This window comes from Alligator mississippiensis, chromosome 4 (assembly GCF_030867095.1).
Source record: "Alligator mississippiensis isolate rAllMis1 chromosome 4, rAllMis1, whole genome shotgun sequence".
Lineage (NCBI taxonomy): Eukaryota > Metazoa > Chordata > Crocodylia > Alligatoridae > Alligator > Alligator mississippiensis.
The window spans coordinates 4,030,773-4,049,569 of record NC_081827.1 but is presented as its reverse complement, the minus strand read 5'-3'; the positions used below and the strand labels follow the sequence as shown (position 1 = coordinate 4,049,569).

The following is an 18,797-nucleotide window of genomic DNA, read 5'->3' as shown; positions in this document are numbered from 1 at the left end:
TTCCAACAACAAGGTGTGTATTTTATTTGAGGGCATGTTGTATGCAAGAAATTACAGGGTATTTAATTTTGCAGAATATCACAGACATTGGAGCCCAGTGGTAGTCAGTGGGCTGTAGCTGGCCTGCTGACCTTGCTGTCTAGCTGTGGTTCCCAAACTCTTGACAGATTGCACACCACCAATTTAAAGCAGTACAACCTTAAGAATCACCAGCAAATTTTTCAGTTCAGTTTTAAGTACCACCTGCAAATATTTGTCATATAAAGTAATTATAATAAACCTGTTAACACATACCACTAACAGGTTGTCTGTGTACCACTGGTGATATAAGTACCACAAATTGAGATCTGCTGGATGATTTGTTCAATAAAAAAATAGCTCTTCATCCACATTGGCCTTGAAACTAGCTGACGTTTCATCTTTACACACTTTTCAAGTGTGATTCTATTAGAACCAGCTTGGAACATATTTTGTACCTATCTAGTTTCACACAGAAGTGAACATCTTTGGTATAACAAAGCTTTGGTAGCTGAATTTACTAGATGGATGCACCTGGACTTTTGTCGCATGCATCTGGCAGACCAAAAGATCGGGAGCCTTAGAACAAAGATATCTGCTTTAAGGGAAGTAGCCCCTGAGAGACTTGAATCTCCTTGAGAATCACTAGTAATCAATTCAGGCCTGGTGAGTTTGAAAATGAGCTTCTCTGGGAGGCATATTCAGCTGTTTGCTTGCCCACTTTCAGCCACATACCCTCCTAAAGGGGCGATGGCCTTTGGTCTTGAGCAGTCCTCTAGTGAAGCTGTTGAACTGCAGTGGAACTGAGAAGTGCATTCAGTTCATACAGCAAGCGCCACTTCGGGTGTTGAGAGAGAGATTTTCTGGACGCGTGAAAAAGGATGGGAGACTTGCATTTAACATTAAATGAAGGATCTTTGGGAGTAGCTGTGCAACAAGGAGCTTTGCTTAAAGCCACAGATTCCAGGGAATTCAGAACAAATGGTGAAGATATCCTTATGTTGTGTCTAGCTAGTGTGGCTAATCATGGCTCATGATTCCACCCACTGTCCCCATCGAAAGCTAGGCACAAATCATTTCAGCGTTAATTCCTGATATCCTGGTACTTCTGGGTTTCTGTCTTTATCTAGGTGTGAATTTCTTTCCTTCTGGTATTTAAAGAAAAGGGGAAGAGAGGCTGAATAAAATCCAGTGCCTTCTGAACAACTTGGCAAAAGGTTTTTCAGGGTGCTTTTAACAAGCTGATGTTTCTAAAATCCCCCATTAGCTTCTTGTGGGTCTTGAGCCCCCAAAGATTCTTCACTTGCTGCACGTTTGCTGCCTCGTGGACTTAAAATGCCTCATGAAAACTTTGCTGAAAATATCAACGCAATTAATATTTAGGTTTACAGATTCTGGAGCTGTGCCATGTCTTCATCCTTGTAGATGTAAGGCAATTAGAAGAGTACTTGCAGTATCCAGTGTAGACCATGCTAACAATACAAAAAAATCTTCCTTTTTCAAACCTATAGAGAACTGTTTTCTAACCCAGCCTGGCATATAGCCTAGAAACTTCTCTGCTATGCTTTCACTCTGGTGTTAAAGGGGGATCAGTCCCATAACTAAACAGAAATAGCAGCCCAAGTACTAGTGATCATGACTTGGATTATCTTTGTCATTGTGCAAACAATAGTGTGTCCAAGCCAAAATTATAATTTCTTATAATTAAAAATAATGTAATATAAAATTATGCATGCACACTTGCTGCTTTAGGAGGACCAGTTTCATAAACCTGGAACAATTATGAGCTAAAGGAGTTGGGAGAGAATGAAAGAGAAAATGTGGACGCTTGGGAATTATTGAAAAACACTTGGCTGGATTCCTAATAAGCTATATCAGGAGAAAAGACTACTTGTTTGGGTTTTTTTTAAGCACATGCACAGAGCCTTGCTTTGATAGGACATTGAAAGCAGTTCTAAAGATGCAATAAATGGAAGGAAGGAGATGATGGCTATAAAACACTACCTAGGAGTTACAGAAAATCGTTAAGATGAAATCTGCAGCTTGTAGAGTTATGGGCAACAAGGAGCTGTTGCAAGTGTATTTAGGAATAAAAGGCATCCTAATTACTAAATGGATGTGGTAGGGCTGAGACTAAAAATGTAGAAAAGGTGTAAGTACCAACTATTTGTTTCATAGTTGGAAAAATGAGGTGATATGTTAATATCATGATGCACTTTCCACCCCAGCAGTCATTTAGGAGTAAACGGCAGCTACTGAAGTTAAGCATCCAGAAAACTTGCACCCAAGAGTTTTAAAAAAGCTGGCTGAGAAACTCTTTTGACCATGATGTGGATTTCCAAGGTCTTGGATCACTAGAGAAGTTCCAAAAGACTGATATTTATTAAGGGAAATTGAGAAGATCTGGGTAAAAGACATGGGTCCTGAGCGGCATGGTACAGCTGATGATGGTGGGACTCTGATAGTGAATGACAGGATGCTAATTCATGCTAGCCCCCAAGGGTTTTTTAAGGAAACAGGTTTTTGTTCAAATCAACTTGGTATATTTCTTGATGAGATTACAAGTATGACTGGCAAAGACGATAGTATTCTTGTAAAGTAAACTTTCATAAGACATTTAACGGGCTACTTTGGTCTTTTTTTAAGGAACAGGAATCATACATAATCTGTGCTATGTTGACTCGGGTTAAAAACTGGGTAACTGATGTGTCTCAAAATATAAAGTCATGCCTCTGAGAACGAAGAACCTAGACTGTGATTCCAGAGCGGTGTTTATTAATTGGAGAGGGTTTAGGGAAGAGCCACAAGAAACGAGGTATGTTTCCTGTCCTTTCAGAGAGAGAATCAAGGAGCGTGGTCTGTGTAGTTTAACAGAGCAGGTCAAGGAGCGACTTGATCAGTCTGTGCGCACCTATAAGGCTCTTTGTTCTGTTTTACAAAGGTATAACCAGATCCAGTTCCTGGCAGTTGAAGCTGGATTAGAAGTAGGGCGCACAGAAAGGTAATTAACCACTGGAACAGATCACCAAGGGCTCTGGTGGATATCCCTGGCCAGTCTTTAAATCAAAATTGGGCATGTCTTTCTGAAAAATCCTTTCTAGTTCAAATGGGAACTTAATAGGTGAAGTCCTGTGACCTCTGGTAGAGGGTGTCAGACGAAATGATCACAATGATCTCTTCAGATATGCTCACCACAGAGATGCAGGCAGAAGTGCCACTGGTTCAAGCATCTTTTTTCCAAACCAGCATGTAGTTTGATTCAATATGGTTTAATCGTCCCAAAGAGCAGCAGTCAGGCAACATTGCAACAGCCTGAATTTTATTTTTATAATGTACTCCTAGTATGTCTGCAATGCTAAAAGCTACCAGGAGAGTAGGATTTAAAAAATTATTTTAAGTGCTTCTGGCCTGAGATCTAATATTAAGACTTTCTGTGGAGGGAGTGCTTGTAACTGAAAAGATGAATCTAATGGGCCCTGCCAGATACCCACATGTGTGTGTCGGTCAGGAAGGCCAAGTTCTTTCAGGCACCTGCAGCACATGGAGATCTTGTGTAACTGCAAAGCTGAAATACATTGTTACAAAAGAGCACTAATTGCATAATAGTGTGTCACATGCTGTTCCATAGGATAGTCGCACAGATGTCTGCCTAACACAGATGTGATGCTAACTTTTTTGTTACTACCATATTGTCTTGTGAACTCTTCCTCTAAAAAATCACCTGCCGGAAATTGTAGTGCACGTTATATGTGATAATTATGGTAAGGGCAGTTAAATCAGCATGTGACTTGCAGGGAGCAGACAAACCAGCAGGCTCCCTAGCTGCTACTTAGTTACTTTCTACAAGGAAAGATCTTTTTGCAATTCCTTCTGCTTTACAAAAAGCAAACTGCATAAGTTATTTTAGGATGCATTATGCAAGAAAGTATGGTAATATAATGGCAAATGCCTCTGCTTTTTTGAAGCTCATGGGAGCGTAGGCATTCAGCTTACAGATCTTTTATTTAGCTGCTTTAATATGGGTTTAGAAACCTAGGTTGAGGCAACCAGGTTTGGAAACTTGGGGCTTATGGCGCAAAATAGACCATTCTAACACCCAATGCAGTATGTGTATGAAAAGGAAAGAGGCTGAGGCTAGGGCAAGGGAGAGTTATCAGACAAGTTTTTGGGCATCAGGTGTTTCCAAACAGGGAAGGCCTCGAGCCTTGGGCAGACTTAAAACCTGGCCTGCCTGCACCATCCGTGTAATCTGCAATAGCTGGCATTAATTATATTCTGGTTCTTGCCATCTTTAGCAATCAAATTGGCTTTTATTTTGCCCAGGTTTGCTACTGTCATCTGAGCTTGGACCCCCTAATTGTCCTTTTGCTAATTTTGTGCCTGTGTTTACTGTTCCGGTCTCCTGGAAATTCTCTGTAATTCCAAGATTTATTAAACATGAGCGGGCCAGACATCTCGAGCCAGCCCTTGAATTCTTGAGTTCAGGTTATCCCGGCCTGCTACTTTCAAAAAGTTTGTCTTTAGAGGAGGCTGGTTAACATCCTCTTCAGATGCAAATGGTCTGGAAAGTACTTGCTGCATTCTCATGTCATTTGAGTTAATCCTTCCTGCTTCACTCAATAAATAGTTCTCTTAGATATTTGGAAAAATTCTGCCCCTTCATTATTAATGGTTTTACCATCTCCATCTAATAATGGATCTCTACCAATGCTTGGGATGCCTTTGACCCCTGATAAGCTTACAAACTTGCTTGCTGTTAGTCCTGCCAGCCGCAATTTTACTTTTTCTGTAGTGTTCCCTATCAATAGTCTGCACTTTATCACTTGTGATTTGCACTGGCGCTATGCAGTGCTCCTCTTTTCTCTTTGTTGTAAATTTATAACTGGCCCTTTAACTCTGTGGTTAAAACTTTGTGTGCGTTTGCTCGGTGTTCCCTGTGGATGAAGGAAACCTCACCCTTGGGCCCTCTAATAAGCTTCTGTTTTAAAACACCCACTTTTTGTCCTCTTAATTGTTCCTTCCAGTTGATTGTACTCGGAATTTTCCTCTGCTTTGGGAAATGAGCCCTCTCAAAACCCCAAGCGTATGTCTGTTGTTGGTTTGCACTGTGGTCTGTTTGACTGTAAAGAGGAGAATTAAGTTGTGGTCACTGCTCCCTAGGCAGGGAACTGCCATCTTCACATCCAGTGCTTTGAATGGTCTTTATGCCATAACGAGGTCCTAAAGAGCATTAGCTTTTGAGTGCAACATTGATGATCTCCTGTACATTTGTAGAAAATCTAATCTCGTCTTTGCTGCGTAAAACTCCCAGCTTAGGTTTTTCCAAAGTAAAGTCCCCAAAAGAGCGCAGTTCTCCTTCCCAAACTTCAGTGAAGTGTCTTAGCTGTTATCTCATCCTGTGTTCTGGATTGACTTGATGGTCTGCAGACGACCCCAGCAGCAACTCCAGGGTTAGTTAGTTTAGCACACTGAGCCACGTATGTGGCAGGTTCTGCCTTTTAGCTGTCAGGCCCCCTCATGCAGAGAAAGGTGCCTTTAGTGCCATGTCTCTCCAACTCTCCTCTTTGTCTCCTTCTTTGGCATACTATCCCCAGTGACTTCAACATTTCAGCCATGTGAATCATCCTGCCAGGTTTCAGCATTGCCAGTTTTGTCATTATTTTTCTCATCAGTGAGAACATCCAATTGGTTTTTTTTTGCTCGTTACCCAGACTCCTCAAATCGGGCGATAAGTAATTGGAAAAATCTTGTTCTGTGTCATGTCGGCTCAGTTTGCTTGGGACGCTTGAGTTTAAGTTGGGGCTGCATTTAGTGTCTTAGCAGTGCTGGGGGGCGGGTGCTAGTTGGCTGCCTCCTGGCTGCTCCAGTTGAGAAGATCAGCTCCTCCTCGCCCATGAGATGCAGACCAGGCTGTTCCTTTTGCATAGCCCTCTTCTCCCTGTAATGTGGTTCGGTGCAATTTTTTGTGATTTCTTAGTTTAATAAAAGGTCTCATCCCTGAACCAAGAGTTCTAGAGTTTTGCATTTCTTTTGGCTCGGACGAGCACGGCTACCAAACACATCCCTGAAGCATAAAACTAGAGACTTCATCTCTGTCCTGGTTGTACAGCTCTTTACTTCTGGGATTATTCTCCCTTCTTTGTGGGGCCAGAAAAAGCTTCAAGAACACAGGACTTTTCTTCAGCTCCGTCTCAAGATCCCTAAAAATTGCTGTCATCTGATGCCAAATGACTGGCTCCAGTGTGGTGTTGGGAGATTTGCCGGGTGACTTTAACTGCCCAGACTTGCTGTTACATGCTGTTTTTCATCTGGTGACACTGTGCCCTGTCCTGTTGTCTCTTTGTTCCTTGGTGAATGATCTGTCTAGTCCCCTTAATGTGGAGTCACCCATGACAAATATCTGCCATAAAACGAAGGGTCTTCCTTGGTATCTTCTTACCCCACCGTGAGGATGCGCGTCGGGTATGTCCCCCATTCTGCTAGACAGATACCTGTATTGACATGCTAAGCATCTCTGCTAAGCACCAATTCTGTATTCCAGCAGAGCTGCAGGGCTCCTTCCCTTCTTTCCCCATCTCTGTCTTCTGATTTCCCATCTCACTGCTAAGGCTTTTCTTCTGGGGAAGCGGTGGTGGCAGGGGGTGTGCTGGTGTTTTCCTGAGCTGGATTTCCCAGGAAGCTACCTTTGTTGCCTGGGGTTAAAACTTGCACTTTGTGGAACAAAAATCTCCCTGTTTCAGTGGAAAGGAAAACAAGGTCATCATGGCCTGGTCCCAGCAGTCGGCACCCATGGGTAATGAGAAATCTCTGGTGTGCAATCACACCTAAACAGAAGGAACCAGCCTCCCTATGCTCCTTGGGATAAGAAACGGGGATAACATAGGAGAAGCTATGGTTTAATAAAGTACAGGAACTGGTTCAGTTGTTAATTTGTTTTCCTTTGTCCTTCTTCCCCTCCTTGTTTGTTGCTCTCATGTGAATCTTGCCTTAAATGAAACTTTAGATAAGTGGTTCTCAACCTTTTTGGACTCGAGGCACCCTTCCAAAACTGCTGTGAATTGAGTGGCATCCCGTTGCAAAAACAAATTTATGCATGACAGTGTCTGCTTCTGTGTGTAGGGACCAGGCAGTGGGAATGGGGGTCCATCCAGGCAGCGGCAAACCTGAGCTCGAGCTTATCTGCTTATTTCCTCACACCTCGCGGCACCCTTCAGAGATCCAGGGGCCCCGACATCCTGGTTGACAATAACTGGTTAAGAGCCTTCTCCTCTTCTGTATTTGTATTTGGGGCCAGCAGAGCGCGGCCTAGATTGCGATTGGAGTCTGAATCGTGTTGCCGCAGCACAAGCCAAAGTAACTTTTATTCTCTCGCTTTAATGTGTCTCATACGTGTGGTTTGGTGAGATGATGCTCAGGGTGGTATAAATGACAGTTCCTCGACGGGTCTGCATCTTCTGCATGTCCCATCTGTAGGCTGTACTGCCTTTTACTCTTGGTTAGTCTGAAACAGTCTGGCTTGCGAGTCTGAGCTTGAAACAAGATGTTCATGATGGACGGGAATTCAGACCCTGCTTTTGTCACCGTGGCCCTCAGTTCCAAGAATCTGTTATTCTCAAAAAGCACCCACTCATTTGCAGCAGGCTATGAGGCTTCTGGGAGATGTAGCCTGTCTGAAAATGTTGGCTGGAAAGAAATAAGATAAATAACCCTTCCCATTCCAGCTCCTGTATAGCAGTGCATCATAGATGGGAACTTTGTGCAGCAGGCAGTTATTAAACTTTTTTTAAATATTGCTTTTTCTCAACATTCCCCCACATTCCCCCACCGTGTAATTTATTAAAATTAGACTGATAGTATTGTAGACCTAAGGGTAATGCATGAGAAGGAAACGTTTCCATAGCTAATCTATTCTCTTTTCTCTCTACCATAAAATGACTTAACGTACCTGGCAACTATTTGGGTACATTTGGTAATTAGCTGCATGTAAAAATTGAGGAAATGTGTTGTAGGGGCTGACTGTTTTTTTGAAGTGGTGGACTGGCTAGTCCTAGCATTGTTTCTGGAAAGTGAAATTCTGGATTCTTGGACAAACTGGGAGCTTCATGTTGGGAAAAGCCCACTTTGTTTAACTCATTTCAGTTCTACTCCTAGTGCTCTTCTCCCAGTTGACCTTGTGCTGACTTGCCTTTTTTAGGTTCACGCATGGGAGATCTCAGACCAGTTGCTACAGATCCGTCAGGATGTGGAATCGTGCTACTTTGCAGCACAGACCATGAAGATGAAGATCCAAACTTCATTTTACGAACTCCCCACAGACTCGCACGTTTCATTACGGGACTCTTTGCTGTCCCACATACAGAACTTGAAAGACCTCTCACCCGTCATTGTAACTCAGGTAAGCCCTTCATTGCTTATCCTGATAGGGAGGGAAAGGAGAACCTTGCACAACAGCTGTAAGTAGAGGGAATGCATGCCAGCTTTTAGTAATGCAGCTAAATAATTCAGCCTGCACTAGGCATTCATTGTAAATGTGTTGTAAAGTTTCCTCACTGCCCTTCTAAAACTATTCCTGCTAATTAAGGTTTGTCTTTCATAGGGGAAGCCTATGCATCATATTTACATAGCCAGGGAAAGCCTTTTTGCTCTTGGTTTGAGAATGGGAGCATTCTTACTTCCTTTACTGTTGAATGAGAGCAATTTAAAAAAGGAAATCCGTGCCTGGTAGTCCCTGTCACAGCAGTCTATAAACACGAGCTCATTCGTTCTTGTCTGTAGGTCAGCATGTCAGTAAGTTAATAAATTGACTCTCTTTACCCCTGTCTGTGCTGCTTTGAGAGGGTGGGAAGAGGAGCAGCGAGCCACAGATTTGTGTTTTTTCTCTGTGCAGCTATGAAAACAAAATGCTAACTTGCCCTTCAGTGTTCCCCAGCTGACTGGGAGGACCTCTTCAGGGAGGTGCTACTGCATCTGCAGGGATGTGTCCATCTCTGGCTGTTCCTACATGTCTTGAACTTCTGTCTTCTGCATGACATCTGCAGAGGGCTTGCCACTGCAACACTGGGTAGCCCAAATCAGCCTCTGTTCTGGTCATAACTCAGTCTGAAGCAGTTTCTAGCATAGAAGTTGATGGGCATTCTGCAGCTGACTTCTGTAGTAGCAAGGTTGTGCCTAAAGTTGTTCATAGCTGAGGAACCGTGGGCCACATCCCTACTAAACTAAACATAACCTGGCAGCATTGAAAGAGAAGGTGCCTTACCTTTCTAGGGCAGGGTGCGTCTCTAGGCTGGCCAACTTGAGAGGGCTTGCTGTTGTAGAGGAGATGCAAGCTTGTCAGTGAGTGAGAGGGCTGGAAAGGTAAGATGGGTGTTGGTTCAGCTCTGACTCCTTAGCCTGGTAGAGGTGAGTCACTTTGCCTGGGGATAAATGATCTGCCTAGCACTTGGATTACAGGTGATAGTTGTGCCACAGGAGTTTCTGCCAGGCAAATGCTCTAGTTGAATGTAGGAGAGAGAGGTTTCCATGCTGTTGTCACAGTAGATTTCTTAGCCAGGGATGAGAAGCTGTGTTTAGCAGCACAGCTCCCTCATCCTTCCAAAGGGGCTGCTCATATAGCCGGTAAATAGCATATTGCAAACAGGACCTGAGTGGTCTGGATGTACTTCACTGAAGGCTCAGGGCTTTTTACCATTTTCTTCCAGTGTTCTTGAGTAGAAGCTGAAAGTCTCCCTTCCACCCCCCAGCCCCTGCTGCCTCCCACCTGCTTTTCAGCATGAACATTTGACCTCTTGTTTCAAACAGTAATCTTTAGTTGTGTTTTCTCTCTCTCTCTCTCTCTCTCTCATTTTCAGCTTGCTTTAGCAATAGCAGACCTTGCCTTGCAGATGGCATCTTGGAAAGGCTGCGTACAGACACTGGTTGAAAAGTAAGTAACTATATCTGTGGCTGAAAAAATCATGTGAACCTACAAACGGATCCAGGCATGGCGCAAAGAATATAAGCTTCACCTAAAAATAATGCAAAAAGAAGGGGAATTGTATTGGCATGTACAACTACAGTAAACAGCAAAGGTTCAAGAAGGTCACAAAATTGGAAACTTGTTTTTGTGACAGATCAGTGATTTTAAAGTGGCTTTTGGATTATAATGAAAGAAGCAGGCAAGTCAGTTTTAGAAATATCTGAAAGAGTCACGGCACACTTTGGGGGTGGGTGGGGGTCTTTCCTGTCTTTAAGCCTTGATAACTTCTTCACCTGTTTTTGTTGTTTTCATTCCCTTTCTTTTTCTTGTACCTACCTTTATCTTTCTGATGCAGGACTGAATAGGATGCTTGGGTCTTTTAACACTTTTTTTTTTACAGGCTTCACTGTTCGAGCATGAGGCATTCATTTCACTTCCTACTAGGGCTGAGTACTGCCACTGCGCAACTTGGCACCCTACACAGGATTACCCTGTAGTCTAGCATGAGGCCAGTGCAAGCACATCACGCTAATACAGATTGCTGTAGCTGTCCTGCTAAGATTGCTCTGTTCTGGACAAAGCCAGCATATTGTGGGTGAACAGTATGTTGTCAGTTTTGGGAAAAGAGTGCGTGTTTGTGATTCAGCCTGTCTGCATAATGTGGTTAGATTTTTTTGCATTTGTAGAACAAGGGGATTTTTGCCACCTTCCTTGATAGGCAGCTCTTACTGTCTTATGAGGGCTGTAACATGCACTTTTTTAAATAGCCTGTCACTCATTTGTGAGACGCATCCAGATAAAATGCTTTGGGACATCTCTGCCCTGAGTCTCCTTGGATTTCAGATGCCATCATCTTTCCTTCTGGTGCTAAAGTAGCATGGCAGCAGCAATAACAGATGTTTTGTGTATGTTTTGAGAGCCCCTTTATTTTCCCTACCTTATCACATTCTCTCTCTGTCTGTGCTTCAGGTATAGCAATGATGTGACATCACTGCCTTTTCTGCTGGAGATCCTCACGGTGCTGCCCGAGGAGGTTCACAGCCGATCGTTACGCATTGGAGCCAACCGCCGTACTGAAATCATCGAAGACCTGGCTTACTACTCTAGCACTGTGGTCTCTCTGTTGGTAAGTTGACCACGTGGAATGGAGGCATGGGGCAAGCACAACAACTGTTAAATACCCCACACCTGTTCTGGTAGCCTCATCCAATGGCTTTTTCCCCTTAGAGAGCTAGCCCAGCTTGGGAACAATCAAAATGTATCTAGCAGCTACTAGGAGCCAGGAGTCTTGCAAACCAACCCTTAATAGATGGAAGTCTCTAGCTGGTGCCCTACTGTAAGCAGTAATCCAAGATCTGGTACCGGAGCCTTTCCTTTACCTACCTTATCCTTAAGGGCAGCTGGTCTCTCCAGGTTGAGATCCATTGAAGTCACTGTTGGGAAGGAAGCTTGCTGTCTCACTTTCCTGCTCTGTTCTTAAATAGGGGCCTACAACCTCCTGGGCCGTCTCTCCAGCGTATCTCGGAAACATTAAATTCAGAAAAAATGGCAGAGAACTCAGACTGCTGGATGATGACTGGGCAAGCGTGAACCTTTAGCATCGTTCTAGGATAAGATGCACCAGTTCACTGGGGGAAAAGCACTTGGGGGTTTGTGTATGCAAGGGGCTGTCTTTTATTTTTGCCACAGAGTCTTGCTGAAATTATCCAAGCCCCCTTCTGCATTGAGCTAGAGCTATTGGTTCTCAACGCTGTCTTTTTGTGTTCAGCTGAATGGTGATAGGGTGGCAACAGCAAAGAAAAAGATAGCAGGAGGAAGTGACTTTTTTTTGGTACTTTCTCCCTGGATATTCTCTGAGAATCCAGGCTGCTCATGGACCTAACTGCTTGTGGGCACCAAAACCAGGAGGCATTTGTATTAAATAAGACATGGGTTTTTAAGGTTGATTCTCAACACCCAGGGTCTGTGCCAGGAGAAAAGTGATCTATCTTTTCTCCTTCTGTCTAGCGCTGGGCACCCACAGCTGCTCTCTGCCTCCCCGTAGCCCCTGCCCCAGCTACCACTATGCAGAGTGTTCTGCTGTGCATGCACACAGATGGATATAGCAACTCATCCGTCCAACAATGCTTCCATGCAGCTGGGGCCAGAGAGACAGGTTGCGGGTGCACATGGTACCAGTCACCAGCACACGAGTTACCAGAGAGGCAGTCACAGCAGTGGGGACTGCACTTGCCCTTTCAGGGACAGACCAGGGACAGGAGGGAGTATACGGTGGAAGAAGTAGCCCATGGTAGAGATGTCCTACCACCGGCTAGATTCCAGCTTCTCCAGGGTGCTGCAGAATTTCAAAAACTTATGAAGGAGGGTGCTGTGATGCCAGAAAGATTTAGAACTATGGGTGTAAGGATTGAGATGGAGCGACGCTGCTCAAAGATTAAAAGAAAATGGCCAAAATCTACCCAACCCCACTCTGTGTCCTCGATTACCTCTGCTAGATGGCTTCCCCGTTTCCTGCGTGGTTGCTTGAAATAAATAGGCAGGAGTGACCAACTCAGTCCCTCACTCAGCTGTATTGAAATACCACCCAATGTGCCTTAACACACAGAGCTCCTCATTAATTTTTACCATTTCACGTTGCCTATTTAAATGAGAAACTTAATGTGCCCCCAGCTGTGCATAATAGGACTGTAATTCCACCAAGCATTTGGCTAATGTCACAGAACTCCAGATGGAATCCAACTTTGGTGTACTTAATTATAATATCCAGTCACAGAAATTATCTCTGTGCTTTGCCCCTCCATCCTTTCTCTGCCTTGGTGCCCTTCACCTCTGTATCTGTTTGCTCTCTCGGCACTCCTGTCTTCCAGCTGCTTTCCTTTTTGCTTCAGTTCCTTAGTTAATTGAATCATAGCTCTTTTGAAGAGGGAGCGGATCTTAGTTCTTTCTCCCTTAAATCCATCTCTGCCTTAATGCAGGATTGTTCCCCTGTTGTGTCATTAGTCCTGTTTTAATTGACTCCAGTGACTGGCCTTCCACTGCTTCCCTTGGAAATAACTCTGTCACCTTGACCTCACCATTAAAACGTAAATTCCCCTCTGGCCTTGGTGTTTTACTCCATATACTTAGTCATTCTGTAGTCAGGCCTAACCAGGTTTTTGAACTTTTCCTTGTGAATCAACTCCCCTGACCTTTATTGCCTCTCTTTTGTGGTAGCTCTTTCCTGCATCCCCTCCCTGGCTTGTTTGCATCTTTCTGGTGCTGAATCGCTCAGAATTGGGGCATAATGTTCTGTATGTGAAGGGGTTATCATATCTCTGCTGTGTGATAGTCTATCTCTGTCCAAAGATAGCCCCAGCTCGCATAGTATTTTTCCTTGTTCTCTGCAGTCTTTTTTCACAAGCTCATCTGCTCTGGGGTCTTGTATCAGCTCATGATGGTCTCTAATTGGCTTTTTGTATCCCATTCCAGTGAATAGCTGTATTGGGGGTTATTTTCCCTGTGTGTAGACTAACCCACTTTAAATCTTATTTTATTTTCTATTCATGTTTTTTTTTCAGACTAAGTACTTTTGTATTTCTCATCACTGCTTCTTGTAAATTCAGTCTCTATCCTTTCATGCACACACTCTTCATTCTCAAGCACTTAGATCCATCAGTTAGTTGAACATACAAGTTTAGTTATCTCTTCTAGATCATCAGGGAAGATGTCAGATAAAATTAGGTCTGCACCCTTTCTGTGGCGTGACATAACACTGCACTCAGCCTTAATTAGATGGCTTGCCCATAATTTCTCACTTTTGATTTTCCACTAGCTGCTTTTGAAGTTGTCTCCTTTTTCAGGGGAGGAGGATGAAGGGAAGTAAAGCTCCTTGACAATTTATGCTCAGTTCAGAGTTCAAAGCTGGCGTTGACTAGAAATCTTAGCAAAGAACGTCACTGGTTTCTATCTTGCTTTTTATGCATGATGACTCTGGGAAGCTGGAACTGTAGTATCAGCATTGCAAGTACTTACAGGTGGTTTAATTTCCTTGACGTGTTGTTTGTCCAGGGTCAAGCATTGACATGACTTTTGGTCATTATTCAGATAGTGCCAAGATAAGGAAGTCTGGGGGTGCTAGGGATTATAATTTGACTGCTCATCTGTCAAGTTTGGTATCCTACATCTAAGCTTGACTAATGTCTCATGCCTCAGAGTAAGGGGGACTTTCTTCCTTCTCTTCCAAAAGTATAGTATACCTGCATGTGCATGATTGATCATGGAGACCCCGTTCCTAATTTTACTAGTTACTTTAGTCCCGATGCAGAAAGTTGGACAGCCTCTTCTAAAATGGACTTGTTTTAAATTCCGGTCTGGTTTAAAACTGTTTCCATTTCCCTTTCTCAGGCCTGTAGAGATGTTGCCTTAAATACATCTGCTTCATTTCTTCCCCTTCACCCCCCAGAACGCTTTCTCAGTGAAGCGATGGAGAGAGGAGAGTTGTTACATTGGTTAGACATGCAAGCTCGCTTTGTACTGACTGCTGATGCTTTGTTGGAGGTGGCAGAGGGAGCTTGGTTTTGAATGTCTGAAGCTGATGCTTCAACATACAGGGTCATAGCCAGGCCTGTTGAAATAAATTACGCCGTTGAACACGTTCCTTTGCAATGGTCCCGCTGAGCTTCATGACCTCAGCACAGACGCCGTTCTCTGGCAGTTCGGTTGACGGTCCATCTGCAGTTAAGTCTGCTGAGAGGTGGTGGTTTCTTGGGTCAGGCTGTCATTTGCTTGCTTTGCTAGACAGATTGTACCTATGTGTTTTCTCTACACCAGCGCACACAGCATATATTAAAGACTTGTGCTGTGCAGGATCTCAGTGCATCCCTTTCAGGTTTCCTTTTTGAATTCCACAGTGGGCATTTTAATTGACAACCTAAGGAGTCCAAAAAAAGGGAGCAGGGGATTGATTAAATGGTAAATTCATTATATGTAACTTAAGCAAAAAATGTTTTGCAGTACAGCGTGGATTAGACCCTGCTGGAGCACTTGGGCTTTTAAGGGGTGCAGTGAAACCATAGAGGTGCCATTCTCCCTGCAGTCGGGGGGTAGACCAAGGGGTTCTCTCAGGCTCTGACTGCCCTCACGTTCTCTCCGTTCCTCTTAGTGCAGTAAGGGCTTCTTTGGATCAAGGTACTGGCAAATCTTGCCAAGCAATTGCTGAAGATCATAAGAAGAACCCACCTCTCCTCCTATCTTCCCCTGGGGCTGTAGGCTCCCAGCCACTGCCACAACTGAAATTCTTGTGTCTTATAGAATGAGTTAAGTGTACTGACTGCTGTCAGCTTGGCCTGCAAGATGGGTATTTTACCTTCCAGCACGTTCACAGAGACCATAGTAACAGGGCTATTTTTTTAATGCAGAATATCGGAAAATCTCCTCTTGAAATTAGGCTCAGTTGAGGCTTTTCTATGTATGAAGCTCATTAGGGTCTGGGCTTCATCAGTCTTTGAGACAGGCCCCTGCAGGAAACTGATGTGTGGCAAATGGCAGCAATCCTTCCAGGCTGCATTTCTCACCATGGGCTGTCATAACCGCTGAAGTCAATAAATGTGCTTTGGATCACGTGGAGTACCGCCTGGCCTATTTAGGCAGGGCTGGGGGTTTGCTGTAAGCTGTGTACTTTCCTGGGCATGTTTCAGTCCCAGAGTGACCTTCAGGGCATGGTAGGCTGTTTGTATTTCTGTGCGTTTTCGCCTCTTGAGGGGATGGTTTGAGGGGGAAGGGCAGGGGGTCAGGAAGTACTATGGAACAGTATGTCAACTCTGGGGAAAATTTGTTTCGAGACCCTGCAAAGAAAGCTTGAAGCAGCATAGCACAAACGCTCATAGCTTGTGGTCTCCAGAACTACGTTATAGCTGTGAAGTTAAGTGGTAATCTTTGGTCACCAAACCGTTCCTTCTCCCTGCTCCTCGTCCCCTAGATGACCTGTGTGGAGAAGACGGGCAATGATGAGAAGATGCTCATCAAGACCTTTCGCTGCCTTGGGAGTTGGTTTAACCTGGGAGTTCTGGACAGCAACTTCATGGCCAACAGCAAGCTGTTATCGCTCCTCTTCGAAGTGCTGGTGAGTGTTTGCTCTTTTTGTTGAAAGGCTCTGCGTTGGTTCCCTGTGGGAATGACAGTAGGAATGTGGCAACCCTCGAACCCAACACTCCTGTTGGAATCCCACGAGGCCTTTTGTTACAGACCTATCCTAACTGTTGCGTCTCATCGTTCTCGGAAGACTAGTTTGTTCCTCTTCCCCCTGTCTCAAGTACTTGGCCTAGCCTGTCCCTCCCTCCAGTGCAGAGAATCTCACACCCTGTCCCTTTGCCCTAAAGCAGGCCCATGATAAGACTCTCTGCTTACCTTATCAGTGCTAGGTGTAATCAAGTCCAGGCCTGTTCTTCCCCAGAATTTAGTTTCTCAATCCCCTCCTGGCTTTCGGCTTGCTGGGGCAGCTAAGGACTGGCAGCATAGGGCAGGGATCTTTCATACCTAGAATCTAGTTCTGGTTGGGCCTCCCAGAGGTCAGACACACTCACCTTCCCTTACACACTGCTCCATAGTGGCACTTGAAAAGTCAAGTAGTTCCCTCCTGACTAATACCCAGTAATTGGAGCTACTAAAGCATGAAAGAAAAGTATTTTATTTTTAAGAAGGTGCTTTATCTGCCCACTGGCTGTGTCCTGAGGTCACAGTCCAACTTCTTTGGGACAAACTGGTGCTGTCACTAATCTGACATGACACCCAGAGTTCAGGAGAACATTTTGTGCGCACAAGTTCTAGGTGACTTTTCAGCTTGACTCTGTTCAGGTCTGGATCAGAGAACTTGCAGGCAAATGTAAAAAGCCATGTTTAAATGGACTCTGTAGGGTGGAGTTTGTCCCCAATGCGGTGGCAGAAGATGTTGGTTTTAGTCTTGCAGTCCTTCATCCTTTGAGAGAGAAGTGGCCAGCAAAAGTATTTTAGTTCACAACACTGAGAAGGAAACTTCTCTCCTGAAGTGTGAAGTTGACTTGGAGGGGAGCCACACAAACAGAACTCTTGTCATCTGAGCCAGAGAGATTACCAGGCTCTAGATGAAGTGCTAGATGAAGACCACAGGTCAGAGGTCCTGGCAGACCTTCAGAAAGCAAATTCATGACCTTCTCCAGTGTGACTGCTTCCTCGGGAAGAGGGGAGTCACTTTTCTACTTCAGGGTCCCCATCCTATCATCTCCCCCAACCACTGACTGTTCAGATAGGAAAAGAGGTGCTCAGTGATGAAAACCACTAACTGGTCCTCAAGTGGCATTTGAAATACCTGAGCCTTGGCTATGTGAATACTTTAATTAAGACTAGAAAAGAAGCTTCTGGCCCACTGGCTTTACTTAGTTTTGACTGCACTATTCTCAACTGTCCGACTGCAGGAAATCCCTTATTCATCATCGCTTGGGTCCCAGTAGTTCTGGCATCAGGCAGGGATGAGCAGGTATCTGGGGGAAGTACAGGTGGACACAATTTCCATGTACAGCAGGTTGGTTCAAGACTGGACTGAAGTGAGCATAGAGAGGCTCTGTCTTGCAGAAAGCTTTTCAGTCATGTCGCCACAGATCTCTTAATCTTTGCAGAGCCTATTATACTCTTCTGGCAGACCGTGCTTCTGAAAAGAAGTTTTAAAAATAATTTAATCCTCTATTTATACCCTTTCTCCTGTCCTGGCTGTCTTCACTATTCATCATTTTCCTCAACCTGTCTTACAAGCGTGCTTTGTCTGCTGGGAGCTAGGTACTAGCATTCTGTGCCGGTTTCTGCCACTGATGTTTTGTGATCTTGAGTACCTTTGACCTCAGTGTTACCCATCTATAAAATGTCTGTTCTAGGAGTTCTGGTCAGCGATTACAGTAGTTCAGGTTTAAAATCTGGTTTTATTCCAGTTTATTTTCTTCGGTTGCTCAAAACTTATTCATGCAAAATAGTTTTTCATCCAAAATCTGTGGTGTGTGATCTCTGCTCAGAGTTGAGCTCTTGTACAGAGCTTTGAGCTGACCCTCCTCTGCGTTTCATTACATTATGGAAATATCTGGAATAAGTTTCCTGCTACCCCTGGGATTTAAAGTATTTGCACTTTAACTTTCAAAGCTCAGAAAGTTCAAACTTAGCCCATTTTGTAACCCGCAACGAAGAAGCAAATTGGTTTCATGCTCTTAAGTTATGAACATTAGGTCAATATTTTATTCCTGATGATCATGGGCTTAGCTGTCCTTTTTTTGACAGCGTAGGATAGTTGTTTCAGGGATGTATGGTCTTTATAAGTATAGGAGCTCTAAAGGGACTAGTAAAACAGAAAGAATAAATAACACCCTTCTAGAATGAATCTAACAGTGAGAATAAAGAACAGAGTGCATGGAAGGAAGAAATTCCCAAAGCGTAATGGGTTCTACTGCAGTGTTGATACTGGATCTGTGCAAGAGGTCCAAAATGCTCGTCCTTTTTTCCACTGTCAGATGGGAACCTTTATTTGCACTTGTGGTGCGATATAGAGGAGGCAAATAACAGTTCCCATTTCACACTGGAGAAAAGAAGAGACAATATTCGATCCGTGCAACAAGTCCAAGTTAACACTATAGGAGAAACCTTTCCACTTTGATCATTTTTGAATGCTTGGCTCTTCAGCCTTTAATTGCATTAACACAAGTTTTTCATCCTTCCCTACCTTCATCACATGGGATCATAAGGCTTAATTTACACTTGACAAGTGGTTTGAGATCCTTTTATGAAGCAGCATCCCTAGGCATACATGGTGGTGATGTTCTTTCATCTCTCT

General features: G+C 44.1%; 1 protein-coding gene across 2 annotated transcripts in view; it reads left to right on the top strand.

Moving 5' to 3' along the window:
• Positions 1-18,797, top strand: part of TNPO3 (transportin 3) — a 69,678-nt gene that overhangs the window by 17,650 nt on the left and 33,231 nt on the right. For both annotated transcript variants that reach the window (XM_014601243.3, XM_014601242.3), the window contains exons 2-5: positions 8,213-8,413; positions 9,867-9,940; positions 10,943-11,099; positions 15,930-16,073. In XM_014601243.3, the coding sequence (XP_014456729.1) occupies positions 8,213-8,413; positions 9,867-9,940; positions 10,943-11,099; positions 15,930-16,073 (576 nt within the window). The remainder of the gene's footprint in view (positions 1-8,212; positions 8,414-9,866; positions 9,941-10,942; positions 11,100-15,929; positions 16,074-18,797) is intronic.